Source organism: Peromyscus maniculatus, chromosome 8 (assembly GCF_049852395.1).
Source record: "Peromyscus maniculatus bairdii isolate BWxNUB_F1_BW_parent chromosome 8, HU_Pman_BW_mat_3.1, whole genome shotgun sequence".
Taxonomy (NCBI): Eukaryota; Metazoa; Chordata; class Mammalia; order Rodentia; family Cricetidae; genus Peromyscus; species Peromyscus maniculatus.
In genome coordinates, this window is record NC_134859.1 from 50,732,624 (window position 1) to 50,759,283 (window position 26,660).

At 44.3% G+C, this 26,660-nt stretch overlaps 1 protein-coding gene across 1 annotated transcript in view; it reads right to left on the reverse strand.

Annotated features, from left to right (window-relative positions):
• Positions 1 to 25,055, reverse strand: part of Dnah9 (dynein axonemal heavy chain 9) — a 356,165-nt gene extending 331,110 nt beyond the window's left edge. The window contains exons 1-4 of the mRNA XM_006973518.4: positions 24,550 to 25,055; positions 13,708 to 13,904; positions 10,415 to 10,573; positions 9,029 to 9,159 (exon numbers count right to left, since the gene is read on the reverse strand). Of these exons, the coding sequence (XP_006973580.1) occupies positions 9,029 to 9,159; positions 10,415 to 10,573; positions 13,708 to 13,904; positions 24,550 to 24,960 (898 nt within the window). The 5' untranslated portion in view covers positions 24,961 to 25,055. The remainder of the gene's footprint in view (positions 1 to 9,028; positions 9,160 to 10,414; positions 10,574 to 13,707; positions 13,905 to 24,549) is intronic.
• Positions 25,056 to 26,660: the final 1,605 nt, after the last annotated feature.

A 26,660-nucleotide genomic window follows, 5' to 3' on the forward strand; every position in this document is an offset into this window, starting at 1 on the left:
CTGGGGCACCACCTAACTCATAGAGCCCCAGTGTATGGGAAGCAAAGGGTTGGCAAAGCCAAGACTGCAATTTCTTCCTGACCTGAGAAGATGGAGAAGATCATTTCAGAAAACTTCCAGGTTCTTCTGAAGAAAGACTGAAATTCAGAGCACTCTTAGAATGATGGACTAGGAAAATCTCGCTAACAACAGTCCTGTATCAGGATTTCTTCCTGGCTTTCCCAGACTGTCTTAGTCAGGGTTACCATTGCTGTGATGAAACACCATGACCAAAGCAACTTGAAGAGGAAAGTGCTTATTCAGCTTACCCTTCCACATCACTGTTCATCATCAAAGTAAGTCAGGACAGGAACTCAAATGAGCAGGAACCTGGAGGCAAGAGCTGATGCAGAGGTCATGGGTGGGTGCTGCTTACTGGCTTGCTCTTCATGGCCTGCTCAGCTTGTCATGGACCACCATCCCAGGAGTGGCCCTACCCACAATGGGCCTCCCACATCAATCACTAGTTTAAAAAAATGCCTTACAGTTTTGCCTACAGCCTGATCTTATGGAGGCATTTTTTCAACTGAGGCTCTTTCCTCTCTAGCTTGTGTCAAGTTGACACAGGACTAGACAGCACACCACCCCAATCTGCTGCTCTATTTTGGCAGATCCCCTCCCCTGATAAATGTTTGCTGATGTCTTTGATGCTGGTACCACAAAGATGACATGAAGACAGATGATGAGACAAGCCCAAAAGACTGCCTTCAGATGCTGATCCAGACACCTCCCATCTCTATGACTTTGGACCCATCTAACATCTGTAAGCTTCAAAACTAGGCTGATCTGAATGGTAATTTCAGGAGTCATGATAACAGAAGGCAGTATAAACGGCATCTTCCTAGGGAGCAGGGCAGTGCCAGGACTGTAGCGTACAGTTGATGAACATCAGCATCTCTGGTGAGTGTTTAATAGAAAGTTTCGTGAGTGCTTATGAGAGAAACCACACGGAATGGAGGAGTAGTGTGGACTGGAGATGGCAAGATTCTGCTGGCTTTCAAAGCCAAAGAACTGTCCTACCATTCCCTTGAACACAGCTCCTAGAGAGAAGCCTTCAGTGATCATCTTGTGGTAACTGATGGTGAAATGTGGTAAAGCTGGTAGCACTGACATGTGCATAGCAACCCAGAAGAAATGGAAACTGGCTTGAAGGGGAAATCTGCAGATGTTTCCCTCATAGGCAGGTAACTGGTGGTGTCTATGAGAGCAGGTGCTCTTAGGTCATATTATATGGATCAGGCTCCATGTCTACTCTAAAGGAAACTCAAAATATCCCTGATTTAGCTGCAACCTCCAATATACCAGGATTTTTTTTTCTATGACTAGACATTACAGCATCCCATCAGGCCTACCTTAGTAATTCCCTCACTGTGTGGGAATCAACCAGCCCTCTTTGCCTGAACAAAAGGAGTGGTACCCCTGTTTATTCTGAACCTCTGCATCAATTGCCCTGAGGCCCAAGGGACACATGATAAATGGATATGGATGCTTGTACTTTATATCCCAAGTAGTGTATTGGAAGCCACTGTATCAGCCAGTCAAATGACCTGGCACTCCAATAAAAGTGATAATATTCTATGTGGGAGGCTGACAGTGAGTATTGGAACCACTGAGTTGAGGCAGAGGACTATAACATCCAACAGCCATTTGAAAGGGCACAAGACCTGGCTTCACGTGTGCTGTTGATAGACGAAGTTGAGACACGTGCATATTGAGGTGAAGCTGAGTTGTATACTGAGTCTTCTCTTCATGTCACCCTCCTTGAGGGCTCTTTCAAAACTCAAATCTTTCTTCACACACCTGGACACATGGACATAAACTTGATTGTTTTAAGATCATAATATTTGGGAAAGCATAAAATGCTCCCTAGATCAATCAGGAAGCAATTACCTTGATTGGAAAACAAAAAACACCAGCAACAAAACAAAAACAAATTAAGACAGATAGCGCTAGGATTGTGCTTGGTGTTTTTTGTTTGCTTTGTTGTTAAGATTATCTATTCCTCAATTTCTGAAGGATACTGGTTGATAGCCCCATTTGGGTCCCTAAAGAGAAGGATTCTGAAGACTCTTACATGAAATGGCATGGTGTTGGCATATAAGCTGCACACATCCTCTTGTGTATGTTGAATCCCCTCCCTGTCACTTATATCTAACACAGGGACAATGCTGAGTAATTGCTAAACTGCATTTTCTGTGTATATTGTGCTGGGGATGGAACCTAAGGCCGCATGTATGTCCAGCACTCACTCTATCAATGAGCTTCACACTTAGCCATTACGTTAGAATTTTTATTTAAAATTTTTGAGAAATTCATACATAAGTACTATATATTTATATTACTTCTACCCATCCCTCCTCCCCTTCAAACTCCTGCCATGCTCCCTCACTCCTTCTCAGATTTGTGACCTTTCCTCCTTCATTATAGGTACATTCACACACACACACACACACACACACTCTCTCTCTCTCTCTATATATATATATATATATATGTGTGTGTGTATATATATATACATATATAATATATGTGTGTATGTGTATACATATATATGACTATATATATGACTATATATATGACTATATACTTGGGATTAGATAACCTATCACAGGCCTTGTCCCTGGAGACTTATTTGCCCTCTCTCAGCAGCCACGGATTGCCTGTAGCTCATCATCAAGGGGTAGGACCCTGTAAAATTTTGTAAAAAATTTCCCTGTCCATGTTGGCATGCCACCTGGTGTCACCATGCAGGCTTGCTTCAGGTACTCATATTGTTGAGATGGCATGGATAGAAAGCTCCCTGTCAAGTCTAGAAGGCACTAGGTAGCAGCAGACATCTGGGTCCTGTGGCTCTTACAAACTTTCAAGTCCCCCCCCTCCACCCTCTGCTTTTCCAGTTTTAGGGGTCGTATCATTATATGTACCAGTTGGGGCTGAATGTCCCATGGTCACTTTTTCTCTGAATTTTGACCGGTTATGAATCTCTGTAATAGTCCCCATTCGCTGCAAGAGGAGAATTCTTTGATGATGGGAGAGAGCTACACTTACCTGTGTGTAGAAAGATAAGCATTTAGAATACGGTTAGAAATATTAGGGACATGGTAGTAGTAGGTTCTCCTCTAGAGTCTCTGACCTCCTCAGCCATGGGTAGTTGGCTGGATTTGCAGAGCCAGGTATGAATCCTTGCCCACTGGACAGGCTTTACGTTCATTTGCACAGCTACTGGTTACCCCAAGATGAAAGTGCCGTTGTTGCACCACTGTGGCATAACACGAATCTTGAAAGGTCTAATAATAAAAAATCCCAGAGCCAGATAATTGAGGTAAAAGCTGAAAGATCAGAGAAGCAAAACAGCCAGCCACTACCTTACCTCTACGAAGTCCTCAGCCTCAAGAGAGAGACTTCCGGTTTACTCATGCCTTATATACCTTTCTGTGCCCTGCCATCTTACTTCCTTTCTAGTGCTCAGATTAAAGGCATGTGCCACCACGCCTGGCTCTGTTCTCAGTGTGGCCTTCTCTGCCTCCCAAATGCTAGGATTAAAGGTGCATGCTACCTCAGCCTGACCTCTATGTTTAGTAGAGTGGCTGGCTTTGTCCTCTGATCCCCAGGCAAGCATTATTGGGGTACACAATATATCACCACACTGAGGATATCTTGTTGGGCCAGTCATTGTTGTGGCTGGTAGGCTTTGCAGGTGGATAGAACTATTGTTGATTGCTTTTCTCCCTCAGCAGCTTGCACAGAACCTTAACATATGGCTAGTCCTCAGGGAAGAGGCTTCCTTCAGTTCCTCTATCCAAACTGTGCGGTGTCTTCAGCAATAAGGTCTTACCTTCAAGTTTTGGGAGGCAATCAAAGGTAATGATAATACCCTATATTGTTTGTGGGAGTCTCTTGAACCCAACCAACAACTCAAAGAGAGGTTTCTTATGCCTGTAAGATAGTTATGGCTTTCGTGGGGGAGAATTAGCAACCTGTGTGGTATAATTCTCACATATATATCATAAAATAATGTTTCTCTGTGGCTTCTTCAAACATCTTTACTATTATTTATCTCTCCTTCCCTTGGTTCTGCAGTTACATCAGGTCATATGCTCACATCTAAAGACTCAGAACTAGTAACCACAATAAGAGAGAAGATGCTGAGTTTGTCTTTCTGGGTCCAGGTCACCTCAGTATATTTTTCAGTTCCAATCATTACCTGAAAATTTTACAATCTAATTTTCTTTGCTGATGAATAGGATCCCACAGTGTATATAGACCACCTTTTTAGCAGTTGGATGCTATGTAGATTGCTTTTATTTCCTAACTCCTGTGAATAGAGCAGCAAGGCACAGGGTACCTACCTGTGCAGTAGGATGTCAAATCCTTTGGGCATCTGCCAAGGATGGGACAGCTGGGCCATATGATCTATTTACTTGTAGCTTTTGAAAAGTTCTCCACACTTATTTCTGGAGTGGTTGTAACAGTTTGCAATAGGGTATCCCTTTCCCCACATCCTCTTCAATATTTATTGTTGGTTCTTTTGTTGACCTTTGCTACTCTGGGGTGAAATGGAATTTCAAAGTAGTTTTATTTTGTATTTCCCTAATTGTTAAAGATGTTGAACACCTTTATAGATTTTTCTTAGCCATTTTCTTTTGAGAAGTTTCTGTTCATATCTGGAGCTCAGTTTTAATGGGATTGTTTGCATTCTAGAGGTTCTTTTGGGTTCTTCATATATCTGGAAATTAATCCTCTATTAGATGTATAGTTGACAAAGATTCTCTCCCTCTGTGGGGCTTTCTTTTCATGTGATTGTTTCCTTTGCTGTACAGAAGCCTTTAAGTTTGAAGAGGACCTATTTGTTAACCTGTCACTTTAATTCTTGTGTGAATGGAGTCCTATTCAGAAAGTCTCCTGCACCTACATCCAATAGGGTACCTCTTATGTCTTCTAGCAGCTTCAATGTTTCAGGTTTCACATCGAGGTCTTTGATCCATTTGGGGTTGATATTTGTGCAGAGTAATAGGTATGAGTCTACATTCATATGGACATCCAGTTTTCCCAGCACCATTTGTTAATGATGCTTTCTTTCCTCTAATGTATATTTTGGGCACCTTTGTCAATATGTAATGGCTGTAAGTATGTGTGTTCATGTTTATGTTTTCTGTTCTACATGTCTATTTTTATGCCAGGCCCATGTTATGGTTATTACTATAGCTTGAAATCTGCTATTACATATTGATTTTAGTACATGTGTATGTGTGTGCATGTGTGTGTGCGTGTGCGTGCGTGCGTGCGTGCGTGCGTGCGTGTGTGTGTGTGTGTGTGTGTGTGTATGTGTGTGTGTTGTATGGGCACAATGCATGTGAATGAAACCAGAGAGGGATTTCAGATGTATTCCTGTATGAATGAGATAAGGTATTTCACTGGACAGCAAGTTTTCATTTCAACTAGGATGGCTGACCAAAAAGCTCTTGGGCTCTGCCATTCTATACCCCACAATGTTGAGCTTATTGGCCAGTATTGACATGGGTGCTAGGATTTGACTCAGGTCCTCATGCTTGCAGAGAAAGTGACTTGACCACTGAGGCATCCTTCCACCTGCCTGTTTTAGAATGTGTATAGTTTCATGTTGTTATACTGTATTTATTTATTTCAACTTTAATCTGCATTAATTGAATAGTCAGATATGGAAGACTGACAGACATGTGCAGTCATTTGCTCATAAACCTTTAACAACAAACTCTAAGGGAAAATGCCTTCATGTGTCCATTTGCTAATCTCTGGTATAAATATTCACAATATATCCACTATGTCCAGTTTCAAGCTGCAGGCTTACCTTGTCTGAATGCTTTTTGGGGAGTGGGGGTAGAGGATTAAGAAAGATGCAGATAGGAGACAGCCAGTCCTCAGTGGCTCCAGTGTAGCACAGGGCTGAGCTTTCTTTCCCGACAGTCTACCTTCAAACATCTCTAGTCAGGACTGTGGCTTCATTGTGTCCATCTCTCCCCAAAAATCAGGTGTTGAAAATGGTCAATGGGAGGAATTAACTCCAGAGGTTGGTAAGGGTTATTAGGCAATGGGGCTCCTCCCTTGCCACTAGGATTAAAGGTTTCTTGTAGTAGTCTGCTAGCTTGCCTTCCACTTCCATATATGAAAACACAGCCCTTTTCCCCCTACAGGATGCAGCAACCAAGTACCATCCTGCAGGAGGGGAGTAACCCTCACCAGACAACTGAACTTCCTTGGTCATGGTCTTGATCAACTTAGCCTCCAAAATACTGAGGACTAAATGTCCCATTCTGTGGTGGCTGGTAGAGCAGTACAGGTACACCAAGACAATTGGAAACCAGGTTGTCTTGTGTCTTCCTGCTAATGGCCAGGAAGAGACGTCCTTAGCTAGACATTCTTGCCCCCAAGGGGACAGTCAATTCCACTTCCCATTTCCCAAGTATCTTCACATTCCAATCAATTCAGTATCCAATCATCTTTGTTCCCCACATTTCATCCATTCTCTCTCTCTTCCGTAGTTCTCTCATCTGCATTCGCACCCCAGCATTCCATTTCCTCTATCTCTCTCTAGTCCATAAAAAGCCAATGAACTGCCTGACTATGACTATTAAGAATAATACATTCACTGTATCTACTCAGGATCAAGACAGCCAGATGTTCTAAAATTAGAGTATAAAGGATAAAAACCAGTCAGTAACCTTTAAAAATCTTTTTATTCTTGTAGTCTCTGCCAAATTCCTGACCAGGGCTCTCCCTATCACCTCTAATCAAAATTTCTTTTTCTGTCATCATGGGAACTGACTCACATATTTCAAGGGTTTCTGCTCTTGCCTCACTGTATGTTCGATACCATCATAGTGCTGTTTTTCCAAATAGCTCTCCCAGCATACACTTGACTGGAAAGGAAGCATTTTGAACACTGGCCTAGAGAAACAAATCCTTTATAACCATCAGCGCATGTGAACGATGAGTTTCCTAATCTACTAGTGTGAAAGACACAGATGAGCACTGAATGACCAATGCACGGTGGCACACTCTTCCATCATGCTGTCGGCTGAGTTCTAAACTTCAGGCATTTACACACATCATGTGTGTCTGCAGCACTGCTTCCCCCGGAGTTGTCTAAATATCTCCCACCTTAACCTAGGTAAAATCATAAGAGTTCCTTGGTGTCCTGGTGGGGGGAATCTGTTTCAGGACCCCTTGCCAATACCCAGAGCTATAAATGTTCAATCTCCATGTAGAAAGCAGTCGAAAGTGTTTGCGTATAACCTGGTCACACAATGCTATGTAATTTTTATTGTTTTTTATTTTTTTGAGCAAGAGTCTCATATATAGTCAAAGATGGCCTCAAACTTGAGCTCTTCCTGCCTTAGTCTCCTAGGCACTGGGATTTACAGGTACGAAACATGCCTGGCCTTCCTGCATTCTTGAAATCACCTATAGTCCACCCATACTAACTAGTAGAATATAACCCCTATGTAGGAAGTTGTGTAGTGTGCTGTTTAGGACAAAATGACAAGGAAGAAATGTATGTGTTGAGTATGGAAAAAATTAAAAACACAGTCAGTTGAGTCTATGACTGCCAATCCACAGACACGGAGGGCTGACTGCGTGTAAAATAAAAACTTATTTCAACCCCAAGTAGAAAGCTGGTACCATCTGCCCAAACAGAGCACCTTTCAAGTCATTTTATAAAATCTTGTCTACTCATTCGTCAAATCCACAATGGAACACCATAAAAGATGTCAATGATACCTATGTATTTCAACTGAAGCTCAGACTAGGAGCACACATAACACCCCTGAGACACAGCACCTCTGGAGAAAGGTTGAACTGACACTTCAACAGACATCTTGTTCCAAGGCAGCTTTAGCCACTGCAAAGGCTTTAGGGGCCAGGCAAACCCCAAGACTCCTTAAGACAGCTCTTCTTTGTCATATGGCTTCCCTCAGAGACCCCAGCACCTAAGCTGGGTGGGGTAGCTCATGCCTGTAATTCCAACACTTAGGGGTCTGCATCAGGAGAATCTTGAGTTCAAGGCTAGCCTGAACTACACAGCAAGATGCTATCTTATAAACAACAGCAAAGATACACACAAAGAAAGGAAGAGAGGAAAAGATACCCTGCCACTAACTCCTGTATTCCCCAGAGCAGAGGAGAAAGTAAGATGACAGACAGGTCAGCTAGTGGGCTCTGGATATAGGACACTTCCCTTGTTAACAGAACAGACCTTGATTATGTTTATATTTTGAACATATATGGAGCAGAGTATTTAAAGAAAGTTCTGAAAGAAGAAAGTATTTGAAAATCACTATTTAGATTAAGTTTAACTGATATAACATTGAAAATATCTTTAAAAGCACATTTTGATCTACAGTACTAAGAACAAGGAGAGGTTTAGTAGGAAAATGGGAGGGGGGAGTGGCAAATTGCACCAATGAGGGAAGAGGGAGTCCTGGGGAAAATGCACCTACATCATCATCCTAGTGCTCGGCAGTTATGCAATTTTGAGGAAGGCTGATCTTGTCTGGTTCTCAGAGGGACAGGAAATTGGAGCCCTGTCTGAACAGAAAAGGCAGAATGGGGCTAGAAACAGAACAGAGATTCCTCCAGATGTCAAGGATGCAGGGACCTAAACTCCAGAGGTGAGATGCCATCTCTGTCACAGCATGTATTCGTAGCGTGTTGCAGCTAATAACATTCTTCCATCTAGATGACCTCACAAGGGCCGAGGGAGGCAAGGACGCCGGCACACCAGAGCCAGAGTTCCAACTACAGAGAGGTCGCATGGTTTCTCTAAGGTCACACGGCAGCTGACCCACAAACACAGTTGCTTCCAGAAGTGGCATTCCTGCCACCGTGTTGTCCTGTGCCAGATAAGATGGTAATAAAGATGTGACGGTCCTGACATCCCAAAGAGAGTAGAAGCAGCACTAAAGAAAATGCCGAGTCAAATAGATTTCTGGAAACCCTTGCTGGTCCTCACCTGCTTCAACGTCTCTGAACATGGCTCTGAAAGCTGGCAAGTAGCTGCTCTGAAGTTTGTCCAGGAGTCCAGCCATGACCCTCACCTTAAGTGTCATCAGTTGATTATAAATGTGTTCCAGGTCCTCACACCTGCAAAATACCATGGAGTAAGTAGGGTGAGTATTGGGAAATGCTGTCTCACTCGGATGCCCACCCTCCTGCAAACAGAGGGTAGCCCTGCCTCAGGGGCCTCCACAGACTTGAGCTCCAGCCCCAAGAGCCAGGCATCTGTTTCAAAAGAGTATAGGTAAAAGCTTGAGACAGGAACAAAGGCTTGAAGGAAAAACTCCAGGAAACACTTTCGGGGGACCAGCTGGTAGCTTAAAAGCTTGGCAGCTGGAGGTCATTAGTTCTTGCAGCAAGGTTGGGGCAGGGAAACTGAAGTGTTGTTGAGATGGGACTTCTTGAGAAGGGCCTCATCCATAGGTCAGTAAATGGTTAGAAGTCGGAGGAAATGATGGTTTTTTTCAGCCTGGTGGTGCAAAGAGGTCTGGAGCCCTACAGGACAGCTCTTCCTATGACACAGACACTCTGTTCTATGTAGGGTCAGGGACATCTACCTCCAACATCTGCTTGTCTCCTCCAGAAGAGATTCACCGGCACCACCACAAATGGGAGCAAAGTGTGGAGGGTAGGAAGGGAAGTAGTCAGGAGAAAATCAGGTATTTCTGGTCACCCCAATGGGACTGAAACAAAGTGGCTGTTAAGGACAAGCTAAGATCTAGGACAGGCAGTTCTGCAGCCAGTATCTAAAATCGCTTCTGTTTTCCAGATCCTTACAGAGGTATGTACACCTAACCTTGGTTATCCAAGAAAGGCGAACAGAATTTAGAATAAAAGTATTAAGAGTCAAAGCTGGAGAGATGGCTCTACCGTTTAGAGTACTGGCTGCTCTTGCAGAGGATCCAAGTTTGAGTTCCACCACCCACATAGTGACTCACAACCATCTGTAACTCCAGCTCCAGGGGACTGGACAAGTGCAGTTCACATACATCCATGCAGACAAAACATTCATACACACAAAATAAAAAGCATTCTTTAAAAAAAGAATAAAATGTATTTTAAGTCCTGATTTGATTATATACATGTGGTTGAAAGATTCCCCCAGTGAACTGACAGTCCCCCAGGAGAGAAGGGTGGCTACTGAACCTCAGGGAAAGAATTTGTCTTTCAGTCCACAGAAAGAAACTGTATCAACCTAAGACACCCAGTCGGCTACCCTAGAGAGGATGAGAAATATCTGGAGGCGGGACCAGATTCAACAGTGGCTCTGCCAGGCCAGCTCTGGCTTTCTCTTCCGTCAGCTCTCCTCTCCAAGGATTCCAACATGTGCCTCCCTGCCTACCTGCTCTTCCAGAACTCCAGTTCCACCTTGGGTGTGGGATTTTCCCCTTGTAAGAGTGGCTGAGAAGATGCTTTCTTGAGGACCACCTGAATTTGGTGGCTCCATTTGATCACTGCAGACTCAATGGCATAGACAATTGACTTGTCTACGGAATCCAAGCTGTAACAGACAAAAGAAATCTCTCAGTGTGAGCCTGGCTGTATTTACTCATCCTCTGTTGCTATAACAAATCCAAGAGGCTGGAAAACTTACAAAGATGTTCATTTAGCTCATGATTTGTAAGGTCAGAAGTCCACAATCCGGCATCAGGACACACTGTGGCAGTAATATATGCATAGAGATTCACAAGGCAACACAAGAAGCCAAAAAAAAACAGGAAGGGGCTAACTTTACCCTTTTATAACAGGCTAATCTGGAGGGAGATGAGGTCCCCCAGGGTTTACATTAGTCTTCTCCAAGGGCAGCCCTCCCAATGACCTAACTGCCCTACACTAAGCTCCAAGTCTTAAGTGTCCCACCACCTTCCACCAGAACAATACTGAAGAATAAACCATCAAGATGTACCTGAGTGTTCTCTAAAAGAGGACCTAAAGTCTTTTAAAATAGGTGGAAAATTCCACCTAACCTGTGAATCCTTTAGTTTTTATATATTTGTGTGTGTGTGTGTGTGTGTGTGTGTGTGTGTGTGTGTGTGTGTGTGTGTGTAGTATAGTGTAATGCTGGTGCTTTGCCTGTATAAATGAATGTGGAGGTCAGAGTTCAATGTCCAATGTCCGTGGAATCCTTCCACCTTATGTTCTGATACAGGGACTCTCACTGAACTTGGAGTTCATTGATTGGGCTAGGCTGACTGGCCAATGAGCTCTAGGGACCACTTGTCTCCAACTCACTTATACCACACTGCTGGGGATACAGATACAAGATACCATATACACTGATTTGTGGGTGCTAGGGATCTGAACTCGGGTCCCCGTGCTTGCATGCCAGGCATTTTACCAACAGAGTCCTCTCCCTCATCTCTCACCTATAAATTCTTAACTCCCCCCCCCCACACACACAAGTAATAGACTCCTTTAAGCAAGTCAATTGTACAAATCCTTTTCTGGGGAGACATGTTTATTCTTGTGTCCATTCAACATTATTTGTACAGTCAGGGGTCCATCAAAATTCTGAAGACTAGTTTAAGAACTTCAAATGACATAAAATCTTGTCAATGCAGAAAGCACTGACATGTCACCCAACCCCCCTGCCCTGACTCTCACCATAGGACAAGCTCCCTGCATAGCACAGCAGCTTTTTCCCCAGCTGACTGGCTCTTCCAGGCAAGGGTTTGCCACATCTACCTCCCCAGGCCTTGCTTGCTCTGTTCTTAGTCTTGACACTATAGCAAGGACAAACAGGTTACATCCTCCTCCAAGAGGTAAACTACAGCTCTGGATACCAGGACAATTCCATTCTGTCTTCAGATTTCCAACAAAGAATGGTATCCCAAGCACCCCCTTTCAAACAGGTTGTTTTGTTTTAAATAACTTAACTATGATGTCAAGAGATGAAAATTAAAATAGGACAGAGGAGATGGCTTTGTTTGAAAAATACCTGCCATGCAAACCTGATGTCTTGTGTTCTATTACTAGAACCCAGGTGATGGAGGAGAGAACTTACTCCTAAAAGTGTCCTCTGAGCTCCACAGGTGTGCACAGGACCCCCCCCCACACACACACACTCCATACACATACCCAGACACCACAATAATAGTAAATACATTTTCATTTTAAATAAATTATTAAAATAAAAATTGGCTGCTGTTCAGAGTCTCAACTGAAAACGATATGCCAGGTAACAAGTGGCACAGTGATGGAGAAAGGAAATGTATGGGTGGCATTTTCACATCGGGAAGTCATCTTCACTTAATGTGAAATTCATATTTGCTTAGAAGTGATACAGCACAAGTGATTATGAAAGACATTAAAAGAAAATGCTCTCCTCTCCCCAAATGACGCAGCCTTCAGGGAAATTATCAAAGTTGAACAAAAGGAGACAAAATCAGCAGGGAATCATATACATGAGCTGAGTGTTATGGAGATATGGTATAATGGAGCTGAGAAAAAGGGGGAGATTAATTGTATTTATTTTGAAAACTGGATATTTTTATTAAACCACAATAAGTTTTCCAGTTAACTGGGATGCTCCTTCAAATTATATATAAATATACAATCATTTCCCACATAAAACTACTAAGAAGTATGCTGCAGTTGCATGCACTACTTATTCTTCAGGTACATCATGGTTCCTGAATAAACATGATGACAGTCATATATTGAAAGAAACCTGACAATATGGCAGATCACACTCATGCAGGAAAGTGGACCTATTACCACAAATGCATAGAAATGTTGGATAAAATATAAGAATATATATTTTTCATATATTACATGTATTTATATAGTTACATATATTATATGTATATATATACATATTATATATATATATATATATATATTCACATATGTTACATAGACTGAATTGGAAGAGGAAAAAAATACCCCTGGATACAAAGACAAAGAAAACTCAAAGCTGGAACAGTTGAGTAGAAGTAGATGGGAGACATAACATTACAAAGCAGAGGACCTGGTATGAGGCACAGGCCAGTTATCTTAGCCCTAGGCTAGTGGTTGAGGCAGGAGAACCTTGAGTCTGAGCAGCCTGTGTTACAAAGAAAGTTCTAGGAAGGCTTAGGCCATAGAATGAGAACCTGTCTCCAGCAAATAGACAAAACCAACATAATCAAAGGAGGCTGGAGTTCTAATGCCCACTCAGGGGCAAGAGGCATGGACTCCCTCCCCAGTGGAGCCAGATCTGACTGCTCTTAGAGGAGAAATATCTCTGGGGTCTCAAAAGTCTGCAGGTGCTGGAGAATGGAGGCTGGAACTGTAACAAGAGCCTGATAGCTAGTTCTATGGCAGGGTGCACAGGGGCATGCAGGTAGGAGATGTGCAGCTACTGGATTCGGTATCGTTCAGCCATGAGCCACATCCTGAGAACACTGAAACTGCCCTGGCTGCTCTCAGCCCCGAAATGATTTGGGGTAGAAAAAAAAGACCACATTGCTGAGCTAATCTTAGGAGACCTCAAGCACTAGGACTGGGCAAGGGTCACAATCAGCGTGAAGACAGCAGTGGGCTTCTGTGTGGACTGAGATGTATAAAGCCAGGCAGAGGAGAGGCCCTGGGAGAAATGCTCAGATAAAACAGCTTCTGTCCCATCACCAAGGCCTACAGGCTGATGGTACTTACGCTGGCTCGCTGTGGCCATCCATGAACTCTACTTTTTCTGAGCCAACTGGAAGAGGCAGCAAGGTTCTCCCCTTCATGTGCTCAAGGATCACCAGGAGGTCACACTGCAGGGAGTGGGCATGATGCCTGATGTCTTGACACACCAAGTGGGGCCAGTCTAGATGGTTCTTTTCATTGGCTAGGACAGGGATAATGACCTGAAACAAAGACACACCAAGAAAGCCAGAGGATTGCAAGTTCAAGCCAGCCTGTGCTACATAGTGAGGCCTTGTCTCTATAGAAAGAAAAAAAAAAGAGCTTGAATGAAACTACCCTGCATGGGTGGATAATGCTGCTTCCAGAAGTCATGGGCTATTAAACCAAAAACCCTAGTACCAAGCATGGGATAACTCCCTATGAGTTACTGGCCAAAGAGCCCCCAAAGGTTCTCAAAATAATACAGGCTATTGCCACTGGTTTGAGCTGCTCACCAGAACTAAACAGTAAGATCCTATTGCTGAAGACAATACACACTTTGAATATAGGACATAGAGAAATCAAACCGGAACTGAGCTAGACAGTGCTGGAAGGTGCTATGCAAGCTGTTGGGGAAGAAAAATTATCAATAATTTAACCCAGATGCAGCACTGTACCACAATACTGACCAGACAAAGTAGAACCACTGGTGGAATAGTAACATGACTGTTGTCATTATGCCCAATTGCTTCTTCACTGGAGCTGAGGCCCACCCTGTAGGTGGGAATACATGTGTAGAACTGTAAACCTGGTGAAAAGCCCATGGGTGAGGAGGTTGTTGGCCCTATGGAAGAATCTACTACTGGGATTGCTGATAAATATACGTGCTGTTAAGTTGTCTTGTCTAGTGGGTCTGAAGGAGAATAGCTCCATAGGCTTGTGCTTGAATACTTGGTCCCCTACTGCTGGAACTGTTTGGGGAGGATTAGAGGGCGTGGCCCTATTGGAGGAGATGTGTCACTGAAGTGGGCTCTTAGGTTTCAAAAGACTTGTGCCACTCCCAGTGTGCTCTCTCTTCCATCTACTTCCAGATAAGGATGTTAGCTCTCAGCTACTGCTCCAGGGCCATGCCTGCTGTGCTCCACACCAGGTCATGCCTCCCCCTCTTTCCAGCTTCTGAACATCAGAACCCTTCATTCTCACTCCTCAGATATCTTCATTTGTCTATAAGCCCTCCTTACTGTGGAACTCTCATTCAGTTTTAAAATGTATCAAACCACCTGTTCCTGACACCTCCTAGGTTTGTTGTTTACAGCCTTAACTGGGAACCCCAAGCCCCTGGCAGGCTTATCCAGCTTCCCACCTAGAAATACAATAGATTTCAAGAAATCTCCTTCTTGAAATACAGTAGATGCATAAAAACTCCTGATAACCATGTACAAGCTGCTCATCCTTCCTCAAGAGCTTCGCCCTTGTCTTTTCCCACATCCCATGATGGAATGACATTCTTTCTTCTGCTCAAGACCCACAGTATCATATCAACTCCTTTCTTTATGTCTCCCATAATCCCCAAACTAGCTCATTAGTATGTCACCTTGGATGTACCTTCAGGATGTACATAGATGGCAGTTAGTCACAATTTGATCACTATCCTGGTCCCAAACCACTCTGTTCTAGAGTTTATAGTAATTGTGGCATACCTATCAAAGGATATCAAACTGTGCCACTCACAACCATCAATGAAATTCATTTTCCTGGTAACAAAAACAGAAATCCTATAAGCAAAGCTGGATATAATTTGGCTTCCTACTCTTTGGTCTCATCCTGGTTCCGTAATGTTGGTCTCCAGACCACTCCATCACATACGTAGGTTTCTTTCTTTCCACCTTTATATGAGCTCTGCCTTGTGTCTGTAACATGCTTCCCCTAGGCTTCACAGGCTCTCTCCTTTCCCTCCCAACTCTTTGGTTAGATTTTGTTTCTCAGGAGGGCTTGCGCTGACTTCACTAACACTGGTTGGTTTTATCAATCCTGCTCACCCTGACTCTTTGTGGAAATCCTCCTCACACATGGATACACACTAAATATTAAGTTTTATACTAGTTAAGATATACACCATAGAGGAACTAAGTATTTTAATACAGTAACCAGTTATGCTTATTATATAACTGAATGAATAGATTTTCATTTCTTTAAAATTCTAGCCATTTGTTTTTCTATACCCCAGATCCCTACAGAATTCAATCCAAACCTCCCACCACTTTTTCCTCTGTTAGTACACATTTGTCAACCCCTAAGGAATGCACCGAGATGCCAGAACCCAGGGAAGAATGTAAGTACTTAAGGATCAATTGAGATTTAGTCTCTGTCTTTGAGATCCTAGAGAAATTCTTTTGTTGTTCAGCCTTCTGTCCTGAGTCCAACAGAAATGTGACTGAACTTAGCTTGTGATCTTCTTTGTAGTTTTTGAACTCTCTGCTCAAATGATTATCAGTGCTCAAAACATGTTTCCAGAAAGACCAGACAAGAACTATTTATTTTGCAGCCACCAAGACTTATTCATCAATTCTGAATCAATTTCAGAGGTTTTGTCTGCAGGATGGCATGCAGGCAGACATGGTGCTGGAGCAGGAGCTAAGAGTTCTACTTCTTGATCCAAAGGCAGCAGAAGCAACTGTATCAACACTGGGTATAGCTTGAGCATAGGAGACTTCAAAGCCCATCCCCACAGTGACATATTTCCTCCAACAAGGCCACAACCTACTCCAGCAAAGCCATACCTCCTGATATTGTCACTCCCTATGGGAGACATTTTTTTTTCAAACCACCATATTCTACTCCCTGACTCCAATATTCCTATAACCATAACAATACAAAATACATTTAGTCCAACTTCAAAAGTCCCATAGTCTATAATACTCTCAAACTTGTTTAAAAGTTTAGAGTTCAAAGTCTCTTCTGAGATTCATGCAATCTCTTAACTGTAATATCTTATAAAATCAAAATCAAAAAGCAGATAACGTACTTCTAACATACGATGGCACAGGATATATATTACCATCCCAAAATGGAGAAAAGGAAGAATAGTGAGGAAATACTGGACCAAAGCAATACTGAAAACCAGCTGGGTAAACTCCAAACTCTGTATCTCCATGTCTAATATCAAAGCACCCTTCACATCTCCAACTCCTTTCAGCTTTACTGACTGCAACATATTTCTTTCTCTTGGGCTGGTTCTACTCCCTGTTAGTAGCTCTCCTTGGTAGGTATCCCATAGCTGTGCCATCTCCAACATCTTGGGGTCCCCAAGGCAATCCAGGCTTCTCTTTGGCAACTTCACACAATGGCTTCTCTAGGCCTCCATGCAGAGACACTCCTGACACATGCCTGGGCTCAGTGTCTTCCCTTAGTCACTGAGGAAGATTCCATAACCTCTTTCTTCTATTCTTGATTCTAAAACCAGAACTGAGTAGCTGAAGCTGCCAAGTTCTGATGCTTACTAGGGCTGGAACATGAACCCGTCATTCAATTACATCTTCACCAGCTTTCTGTTTAAGATGGTTTCCTTTACTACCCAAGCTTGGCTGTCCTGAAACTGGATCTGTAGACCAGCCTGGTCTCAAACTCAGAGATCTGCCAGCCATTGCTTTTCAAGTACTGGGATAAAAGGCATGTAGCACCACACCTGGCTCTAAGCTTTTCACAAGTTGAAAATGTAGCTGGGTGGGATCTTGCCCTGAGGTCACCACTCCCTTTATTTAATTTCTTAATCTGTTTATCTCCTTGAACACAGACTTAGCTCCATTCCACTTCCTGGTGCTCCTTTTCTCCTCAAATTGTACTTCTTTTTGTTGCTCAGCTTTTTTCCTTTTTGTTATAAATCTTCATTAGGGTAACACTAGTAACCACAAGACAGAGTCCATATTAGGCTGTTTTGTGATTTCCTCTGCCAACAGAATTAATCAAAAACTCTTTAATTTAGCTTCAGTCAGATTTTTTAGGGAAAGGGAAATAGTGGCCTCATTCTTAGCCAAAATAGTATAAGAATGATCTCTAGGCAATATTCTAAAATTCTTCTCCTCTGAAACATCTTGAGCCAGCCCCCAACAGTTCAAAACACATTCAGCACCACTGTCTTCCATGCTTCTACTAGGATGGCCCATTAAGCTGCACTTAAAGCATTCAACTGCCTTTCTAATTCACAGTCCCAAGGTCCATATTCTTTCAAACAAAAACATGGTCAAACCTATCATAACAATACCCCAGTCCCTGGTCCAAACTTCTGTCTCACTTAAGGTTTTTATTGCTGTAAAGAGACACCATGACCACAGCAACTCTAAAAAAGCTTACAATTTCAAAAGTTTAGTTCATTATCCTCATGGCAAATTATGGGAAGACATGGTGCTGGAGAAGGAGCTGAGAGTTCTTGATCCCCATGTAATAGAAGCAACTGTGTCCACACTGGGTGTAGCTTGAGCATAGGAGACCTCAGAGCCCACCCCCACAGTGACATGCTTCTTCCAATGAGGCCACTCCTTCTCCAACAAAGCCACACCACCTCCAACAAAACCACACTTCCTCATAGAGCCACTCCCTATGGGAGACATTTTCTTTCAAACCACCACATACATGCACATGCACACTTATATGTACACACACACAATTGCTGGAGTACCATCATTGAGAAGGGGTGACAGGGCATTAGGAGTTTATTGTACAAGACCTTTCTAGTGGGGGAGGAAAGTAAGAATGGAGGAGAGAGGTGGAAGACTGATAGGGTGAGAACCAGATCAAAGTCGGTATGCTCTTTGAGAGTTGACATCTGACAAGACAGTCTAACAGTATAGCAAGGAGTGGATGGCAGAGAATAGAGCCGGGCTATTGATAAGCAGAGTAGATGCAAGAGTTTGTGAGAATTTCGCTCTTCTGTCTCAGTTTGCTTTCTTCTTCCTCCTCCTCCTCCTCCTCCTCCTCCTCCTCCTCCTCTTCTTCCACTACCTCCTCCTTGTTATTCTTTTTTTAAGAAAGCAACAAGGACATTCAACATCAAGAATTAAGAGTGGAATCACTCAACTTTTCCATAGCCCTGTTGACTTCCTGGAGCAGACTTGGACCTTGCAGAGAGTTGTATTCCACATGGATTGTGGTTTTGCTTAATGACTGTGAGTAAGACAGAAGCCAGATGGGAGATGGCTCAAGGATATGATGACAATGGAACAGCTACTCAAATTGGGCAAGGTACAAGAACCTGAATGTGAGTGAGGGACACTGGGAAGCAATGGAGTAGAGGTCCCAGCAAAGTGTATGGACTAGGGTAGTCAATTGTCTGGAAGGGAGTAAGCTAGAAAATAGGAGTGCTAGTGACTGAGAGGGGTGCATACAGGTGGATCAGGGTGTAGTAGGGACTAGAGGAGACAGGCTTCTCATGTGATTGGAGGGCCTTTTAATTGTCTGTTGAAATCATCATGTGTTAACCAAAGCAGAAGCAGTATTGGGAGAGTCACAATGAACCAGATGCCAAATGAGGGCAAAGACATCAGCACAGGGTAGAACCATAAAGGGTGATGTCATGTGATAAGAAAACATTGGAACTGCAGGTTTATTGCCATGAACGGAGTAGCCACAAGGAGAAATGAGGAGGTCATCTATCCCCACTGCAAGCTCATAGGTAGGAGGTCTGTGGGGAAACAAACAGGTAAATTGTGGAGGGAACCAGCATTGGCTACAGAAAGGTAAGAAGGACCAGTTAGAGAACTAAAGATGGGTTGTCAGGAACCAGGACCGCCACTGTATATGGAATACCTACAAAGGGACACTCTATTCTAGGTGTCTTAGTATGTTATTTAGGATGACATTTTATAAGCCAGGCATTGAGGCACTTATAATCCTAGCACTTACAAAACAGAGGCAGTAGGGTTGCAGAAGGCTTGAGATCAGCCTGGGTAGCAACTGTGTAACCCTGTTCCTAAAACAAAAACAAAAATGGATTGGATTTCCTAGCAATACCATGGGAGCATATGAGCCTGACAGAGTGCGTTTAAGATACTCACCTCCCCCAGCTGAGTGTGACAGAAGCCGGGATTGAACACAAAGTAAGTGTCACTCCAAATCCCTCTTACCCTCCAGAGCACAAATAAGCAGTCAACTACTGAAATGTTAGGAAGAATAAGCTGGCAGCAGTGAGGGGAAGGGAGGAGGGAAGGGAAAACCCAGGTACTAAATCCTGGTAATGCTCCCTTCAAATATTTCTCCCTTACATTTATTTCACCTTGAACTGGTATACTGGGACAGAGAAGATGCTGAAATTATAGCTTTCCACCTCACCAATGCCCTCTTCCCCCTACATGCACAGCTAAGAGGGCAGAGGGTGAAATACAGGTGAGTGGAGGACAGACACCAGTGTGGGCTATAGTAAGGTAAGAGGAGTCACATGTATGCACCTACGGGGCAGAAGACACCTTGCTGGCTTAAGTGGCATGCAGTGAGGTGGGGGAGGACAGGAGCGGGGGTCAGAAGCTAAGACCTACAGGTGCTGAAAGGGTGACCAGTAGGGAGAGCAGAGGCAGGCAGAGGCAGGCAGAGGCAGGCAGGCCAGGTTTTACAGGGATGTGGGATCAGCTCTAGGGTTCATAACAGAAGTACACCGGAAGTCCTAAAGATTCCTGGTACAGGCTTTGAGAAAAACCTTCGTGAGTAAGGGACCGGAGGTGTTTTAGAATTATTGAATTTAAAACTTAAGTATATAATACATTTGCACAGTATAAGTATGACAAATCATCCACCCACTCCTGTACCTCAACAATTCAGTTCCCTAACTATGGATTAGTTTTTCTCCCCATTCCTCCTACTCTCTTCCTTCTCTATTTTTCCCTTTACCCCCTTTCTTTAGATAGACTCTTTTATGTAGCTCAGGATGGCTTGGAGCTCACGCTACAGCTCTGGCTTTTCTTAAACTCACAATAATCCTTCTGCCTCAGTCTTTGAAGTACTTGGATTACAGGTCTGAGGAACCATTTCCAGTTTTCCTTTCTCTTTTAATTTTTTGTTGTTCTTGATTTTATTTTATGCGTATGATTATTTTGCCTGCATGTGTGTCTGTGTAGCATGTGCATGTAGTGCCCACAAAGGCCAGAAGAGGGTGTTGGATCCCCTGGAACTGGAGTTACAGATGGTTGTGAGCAGTCATGTAGGTGCTGAGAATCAAACCCAGGTCCTCTGGAAGAGCTGTCAGTGCTTCTAACTGCTGAGCCATCTCTCCAGTCCCCTTTTCTTCTTTTTAATGCAAATAGTTGCATACTATATATAAATTCTGTACTTAAAAACCCACACTACTGTATTATTAACAATGCTAGTCAAGAACTGGAGTCAACCTTTGTCTTAGTTTGCTTTCCATTGCTGTGATGAATGCCATGATCCAAAGCAACTCAGGGAAGGAAAAGGTTCATTTCATCTTACACTTCCTGGTCACAATCCTTTATTGAGGGAGGTCAGGGCAGGAATACAAGGAATAACCTGGAGGCAGGAATTGAAGCAGAGACCGCAGAGGGGGTGCTGCTTATTGGCTTGTTTTCCATGCCTTGCTCAGCCTGCTTTCTTAATATAACCCAGCACCACCTGCACAGAGTGGGCCCTCTGTGCACCACCCACAGTGAGCTGGACCCTCCCACAACAACCAACAATCAAGAAAATGCCTCATAGACATGCCCACAAGCCAATATGATGGAGATAATAATTGAAAGCATTGCTATAAAAATACAGTGTAATAGTATTTGGCTTTTTAACAAGAGGAAGAAAAGAGATGGGTTGTGTGTGACAACAGGAAGAACCATGAGGACATTGGCTGAGTGAAATGATCCAGTGGAATGATGATGATAATTGAAGGTGTTGCCTCTCAAGCTGGGCAAGGAACAAGTGCACTGTTGTGGCCAGGAGACACTGGAAAGGAAATAGATTGAAGTCCCAGTGGAGACCAGAGACTCTGGACAAGGTATAGGAGGGAGCAAGCTGGAAGAGCAGAAGCACTGGTCATGGGGGGCAGCGCGGGTGGGGTGGGGTGGGGGTGGGGGTGCACTGGATCACAAAGGGGGGGGCAGGGATGGAGGAGAAAGACTCAGGGAACCCAGAGCCATGTGGCTGGGGGACCTTTTAACGGTTTAAAATTAACTGTCAAGTCAGGAGAAACACTGAGAGTCACAAAGAGATGGACGAAACTTGACTCTGTTTACATAGTGTCTTAGTTGGGGTTTCTATTGCTGTGAAGCGACACCATGACCACAGAAACTCTTATAAAGAAAAAAACATTTAATCGGGGCTAGCTTACAGTTTCAGAGGTTTAGTCCATTACCTTCATGGTGGCATGCAGGCAGACATGGTCCTCGAAAAGGAGCTAAAAGCTCTTGATCCACAAGCAGCAGAAAGAGGCTGTTTCTTACACTGGGCGTAGCTTGAGCATATGAGACCTCAAAGCTAGAGTGACACACTTCCTCCAACAAGGCCACCCCTCCTAATAGTGCCACTCCCTAAGGGCCAAGCATTCAAACGCATGAATCCATGAGGGCCACACCTATTAAAAACACCACACCTAGAGCAGTCAAATTTGTAAAGACAAATTGTGTAATGTTGTTTGATGGGTCTGGGGATAGGGACATGGGTGCTGCTGGGTGAATGTAGTTTCAATCATGTTGAGTAGGGGGGACCTGGAGGTGTTTGTGTCTGACAGCACCGTACTGCACAGCTAGAAACTCCTGGGGTGGGGAGTGGATGAATTTTATGTGTTTTTTTCAAAATATCACTTTAAAGAGTATTGTGTATTTCACTGTATAAATGTTCCTTAATTCATTCATTTATTTCTTGACTGAATAATTTCGTCTCCAATCTAAATTTAAAAAAGATCAGGTAGGCTTGGTTCTGTATACCTGTACTCTTAGCATGGTGGAGGCAGGAGGATCAGGAGTTAAAGGTCATCCTTAAGCTACATAACAAGTTAGAACCCAGCCTGGGCTACATGAGACTCTGCCTGAAAAAAAAATAAAAATGAAATCTTTTAAAAGTAAATTGTCTATTTATTTATTTTACTTGCATATATGTGGGTCTGTGTGCATGTATGCCACATGTGTGTAGGTGCTTATGAAACACAGAAGGTGTCAGATCCCCTGGAGCTGGAGTTTCAGGCTGTTGCGAGCTGCCTGACTTGGGTGTTGGGAACCAAACTCTGGTCCTTTGGAAGCATGCTCTTGTAAGCATTAAGCCATCTCTGCAGCCCCCAAAATTAACGTTGCTTGCTGGATTGTACTTCCTTAGTGATGCACTCACTTCCTTAGTGATTACCACAATCCTGAGTTATGCTCAAGCCCCCTACATAGACTAGTTTGTGTCTCATCTCTGAACCTTTAAAAATTATTTTTTGAGATTACGTATATGTGTGTGTTTATGTGCGTGTATGTGCACATGTGACTTCAGATACCTACAAAAGGTAGAAGAGGGCATCAGAAAAGGGCATCAAATCCCCCAGAGCTGGGACTACAGGTGGTTGTGAGCTGCCTGACATGGAACTTTTTCAAGGGCCATATGCACTCTTAACTGCCTCTCCCTGCTCAGGAGGTAATGCACCACTAAGATCAAGGCAGCATCTTGGACGACATGACTCTTTCTTTCCTCTGAAACCAAGGGCATTTCCCATCACCCTTCACCAGGGGATGTGACCCACAGGTGGACTTCTGTGCAGAAGGTGCTCAAACATAACACAGTGATAAGACCATTCAATTTAAAAGTATTTGAGAAGTTATTGCTAGCCTCGCTTCCCTGGTCCCTGAGAGCTTGCCCATCCATCATGTTCCTCCTTGGAATTCTCACTTCACTACCAACGAGGGAGGTAACATTAAATGTAGCAAGGAACATCCAGGTCCTGGCTGTACCAATAGGTTTGAAAGTGCTTACCCTCACTGTCTTAAGTTCCAAATAATCTGAATGCATGATCAGATACATGCGTTTGTGCTTTTTTTAGGGGAAGCATATCATGGGTGAGAACTTATTTTCTATTCCTGTATAGTTTCCAGGACACCAATCACACAGCTAGTACCTGAATTACACCAATTTCGTGACTGGCTGGACCTGGAGAGGACCAGTCTCTGGAAGCACATATGCCCAACTAGCACGAAAGTTTTCTTCCACTTGGAAAGGTCTAAAGGGGAACAAGAATCTCTCCTAAATACGCTTGTGAAAATCCTCTGAGAGTCAGAGGCTCCTTCCATGTCCGTTTTCCCAGGGCGGTGACAGACCCTTCCCAATGCCCACTGGCCATTTCCAATACGATACTCAACTTCTGCGGGCACAGGGCTGACCTTTGGTAAATGGTTGCATGGTAAATGAATGACATACTCAAAACCAAGGCGCCTCACTCTGAACTCCTCTGCTAAGGAAATAAAGCACCGCATCTTCTTCCACCCAGCAGACCCACTCGAAATTTCCCCCTCCCCCCATTCACCACTGTCCTATCCTCAGCTCTTGCCTTTGACTTACAAGGCTGCCAGGATTCGGGCACTCTTCACACTCTGGCTTCCCCTTGAACCAAGACCCTGACCCAAGTCTGGTTCTCACTGTGTGGCCTGGCCTCTACCTAGACTTGCCCCGCAGCGGGTACCATACAGTTCACCAGGGTTTTGTTTCCTTGAAGTTCCTCCCAGGCTATGCTCCAACCTCAGTCACTTTCTTCCAGACTCCACTTCTTGCCTCCGCCTTCTGGCTGTGACCCCGCCCACTCACCCTCCCCTGCATCGTCGCCCCACCTTTTTGTCTCTGACTCCGCCCCTCATGCACACGCCCCCCCATCATTCCCCCGCCCCCCAGGCTTCAACCTCTGCCAGTTAGGGGCCACCCACCCACCCTCACCTCGGAGAGCAGCGGGGCTAGGTGCTCCAGAGGCAAGGCGGGCAAGTCTCCGCAGAGCACCGCGCCGCGGAGGCTGTGACTTCCTGGAGGCTCTGGCCTGGTGCGCAAGAAAAAAAGCCCCTTGGTGCGAGCCGGGCCGGTCTCCGGTCCTGCGTCCAGGCAGGGTCGTACCACCAGGCCCCCAGGCCCAGGCTGCACCACCAGCAGCGGCCGCGGCTCCGCGGCTGCACCGTGATCCAGGAAGGCTTGCAGCAGCCGCTCCACCTCGGCTGTGCCCGAGCAGCGCTCCCAGGCACCCGCGACTGGACGCAGACTCCGAGTCACGAAAGCCCCCAAGAGCCGCAGCCTCGGGTCGCCGGGCTCCTCATCCCCAGTCTCCACCAGCGCAGCTGGCTCTTCGGCGCCGGGCATCGCTCCTTGCCTGCTGCTGCCACGTCCGTTTCCCTAGCGACCGGGATGCCAAGCCCTCCCGCCTCTGCTCTCCTTATATTGGGTACTGAACTCTAGCTCCGCCCCACTAAGTTAATAAGGTAGGCAGGGGCTGGGAAGGGGCGGGGTCGCGTCGCTGTTGCTGGGAAACTGGTGGAGGCTCTCCCACTTCCAGGATGGTCTGGTAGACTGGAGGTGCGGAGAAGAAAGCAAAGCAAAGGCTTGCGTGGGAATCCTTTGTCTAAGGTCATGTTAAAGTCTTCAGCCGCCTCCATACACAAACAACATAATTCTCTTACCCTATCCTAAATATATAATTTAAAAAGTTAATCCCAGTGCCAAATCATAATACCACGAATGTAAGGAAGTTGAATGCAATATAAATTTATTTTTCCAAGGTGATAACTTAAAAGACTACAGGAGAGTACGGTCTGAGAGATTTTTTTTCAAAGTATAGGCTTACAGAGACGTGCAATCTGTTGGTGAGTCTCAGGACTTGTTTCATTTAAATTTACAATTAAATAGGTACACATGGCTAGTAACCACTTTGGATGTCTCCACTTCACACAGTTATAATAAATTATTGTAAAAATATTCTCCAGTACCTTCCTCTGCCTATGCTTTCATCTACCAAAAGGGCGACTGTGCTGGGTGATGTGATTCTGTGGGAGTGGCCCCAGGTCAATTCTTATATGTACTAAAGCGCTTGTAAATATGCGGCATGCTAAGCATCCTTTGCTGACCAGGGAAATTATCACTTTTCCCAGGCTCTATCCTGCATGATCAGAATTAACAGCTTGGGCCTTTGCATGTGTGTATGAGTGATGGTGAGGGTGTGTGGATACCAAGGAAATGGACTCTCAGCATGAGGCCAGCAGGTTTGCAAGAATCTCCTCTTTGCACCTCCACCCTGATTGTATTACCTCCCAGGGACCGCAGGGTTTCCTAGTAAAGTGGAGGCTTACAATAGGCTTCAAAGGAATATTAACAGCGTGGCACTTATCAAAGGCAGCTTGGCTTAACAAGACCCCCTCAGGACAACACCAGTGCCTAGAAGCTAAAATGATTGATTTCTCAATAACTGGGACCCAGGGGTTCTGTGATGAAAATGTTTGCATTAGAAAATGGATCTTTATTATGTCTATGCAGAGTGTTTCATCACTGATGCATTAAACAACAAACGGAGCAATTTGGAAGAAAGGAGCAAAATGAGGTTGATAACCGATATTTCCAAAAAGACATTGCGGAAAATGGAAATGTCAGAAGCTTCTTACATATGCCATAATCCCTTCCTTCCTTTCTTCTACCCTTCCTCTCTTCTTCCCTCCTCCCCATAAGAAGTCCTCATGGCCGTTTTGGGTGGCAAATGTCTCCAGTGTGCCAATCTGCTTATGTTCTGTATATGGAGTGAACTCAGGATCATTCACTTTCTATATGCCTGTCAAATAAAGTTTGGGTCACCCCCACCCTACCTCCCCCCATCCCTTTACCTTATGCCTCACCTATATAAAAACTGGATGAATGATGGGGTGGGAGGATGTTAGTGGGGAGGAGAACTTGCTTTGCAAGCTTGAGGACTTGAGTTTAACCTTCACCCCTCAAGACCTATGCTAAAAGTTATGCATAGCCATAACCCAACACTGGGGGGTCAGGGACAGGTGGATCCTAAGGGCTCACTGGCT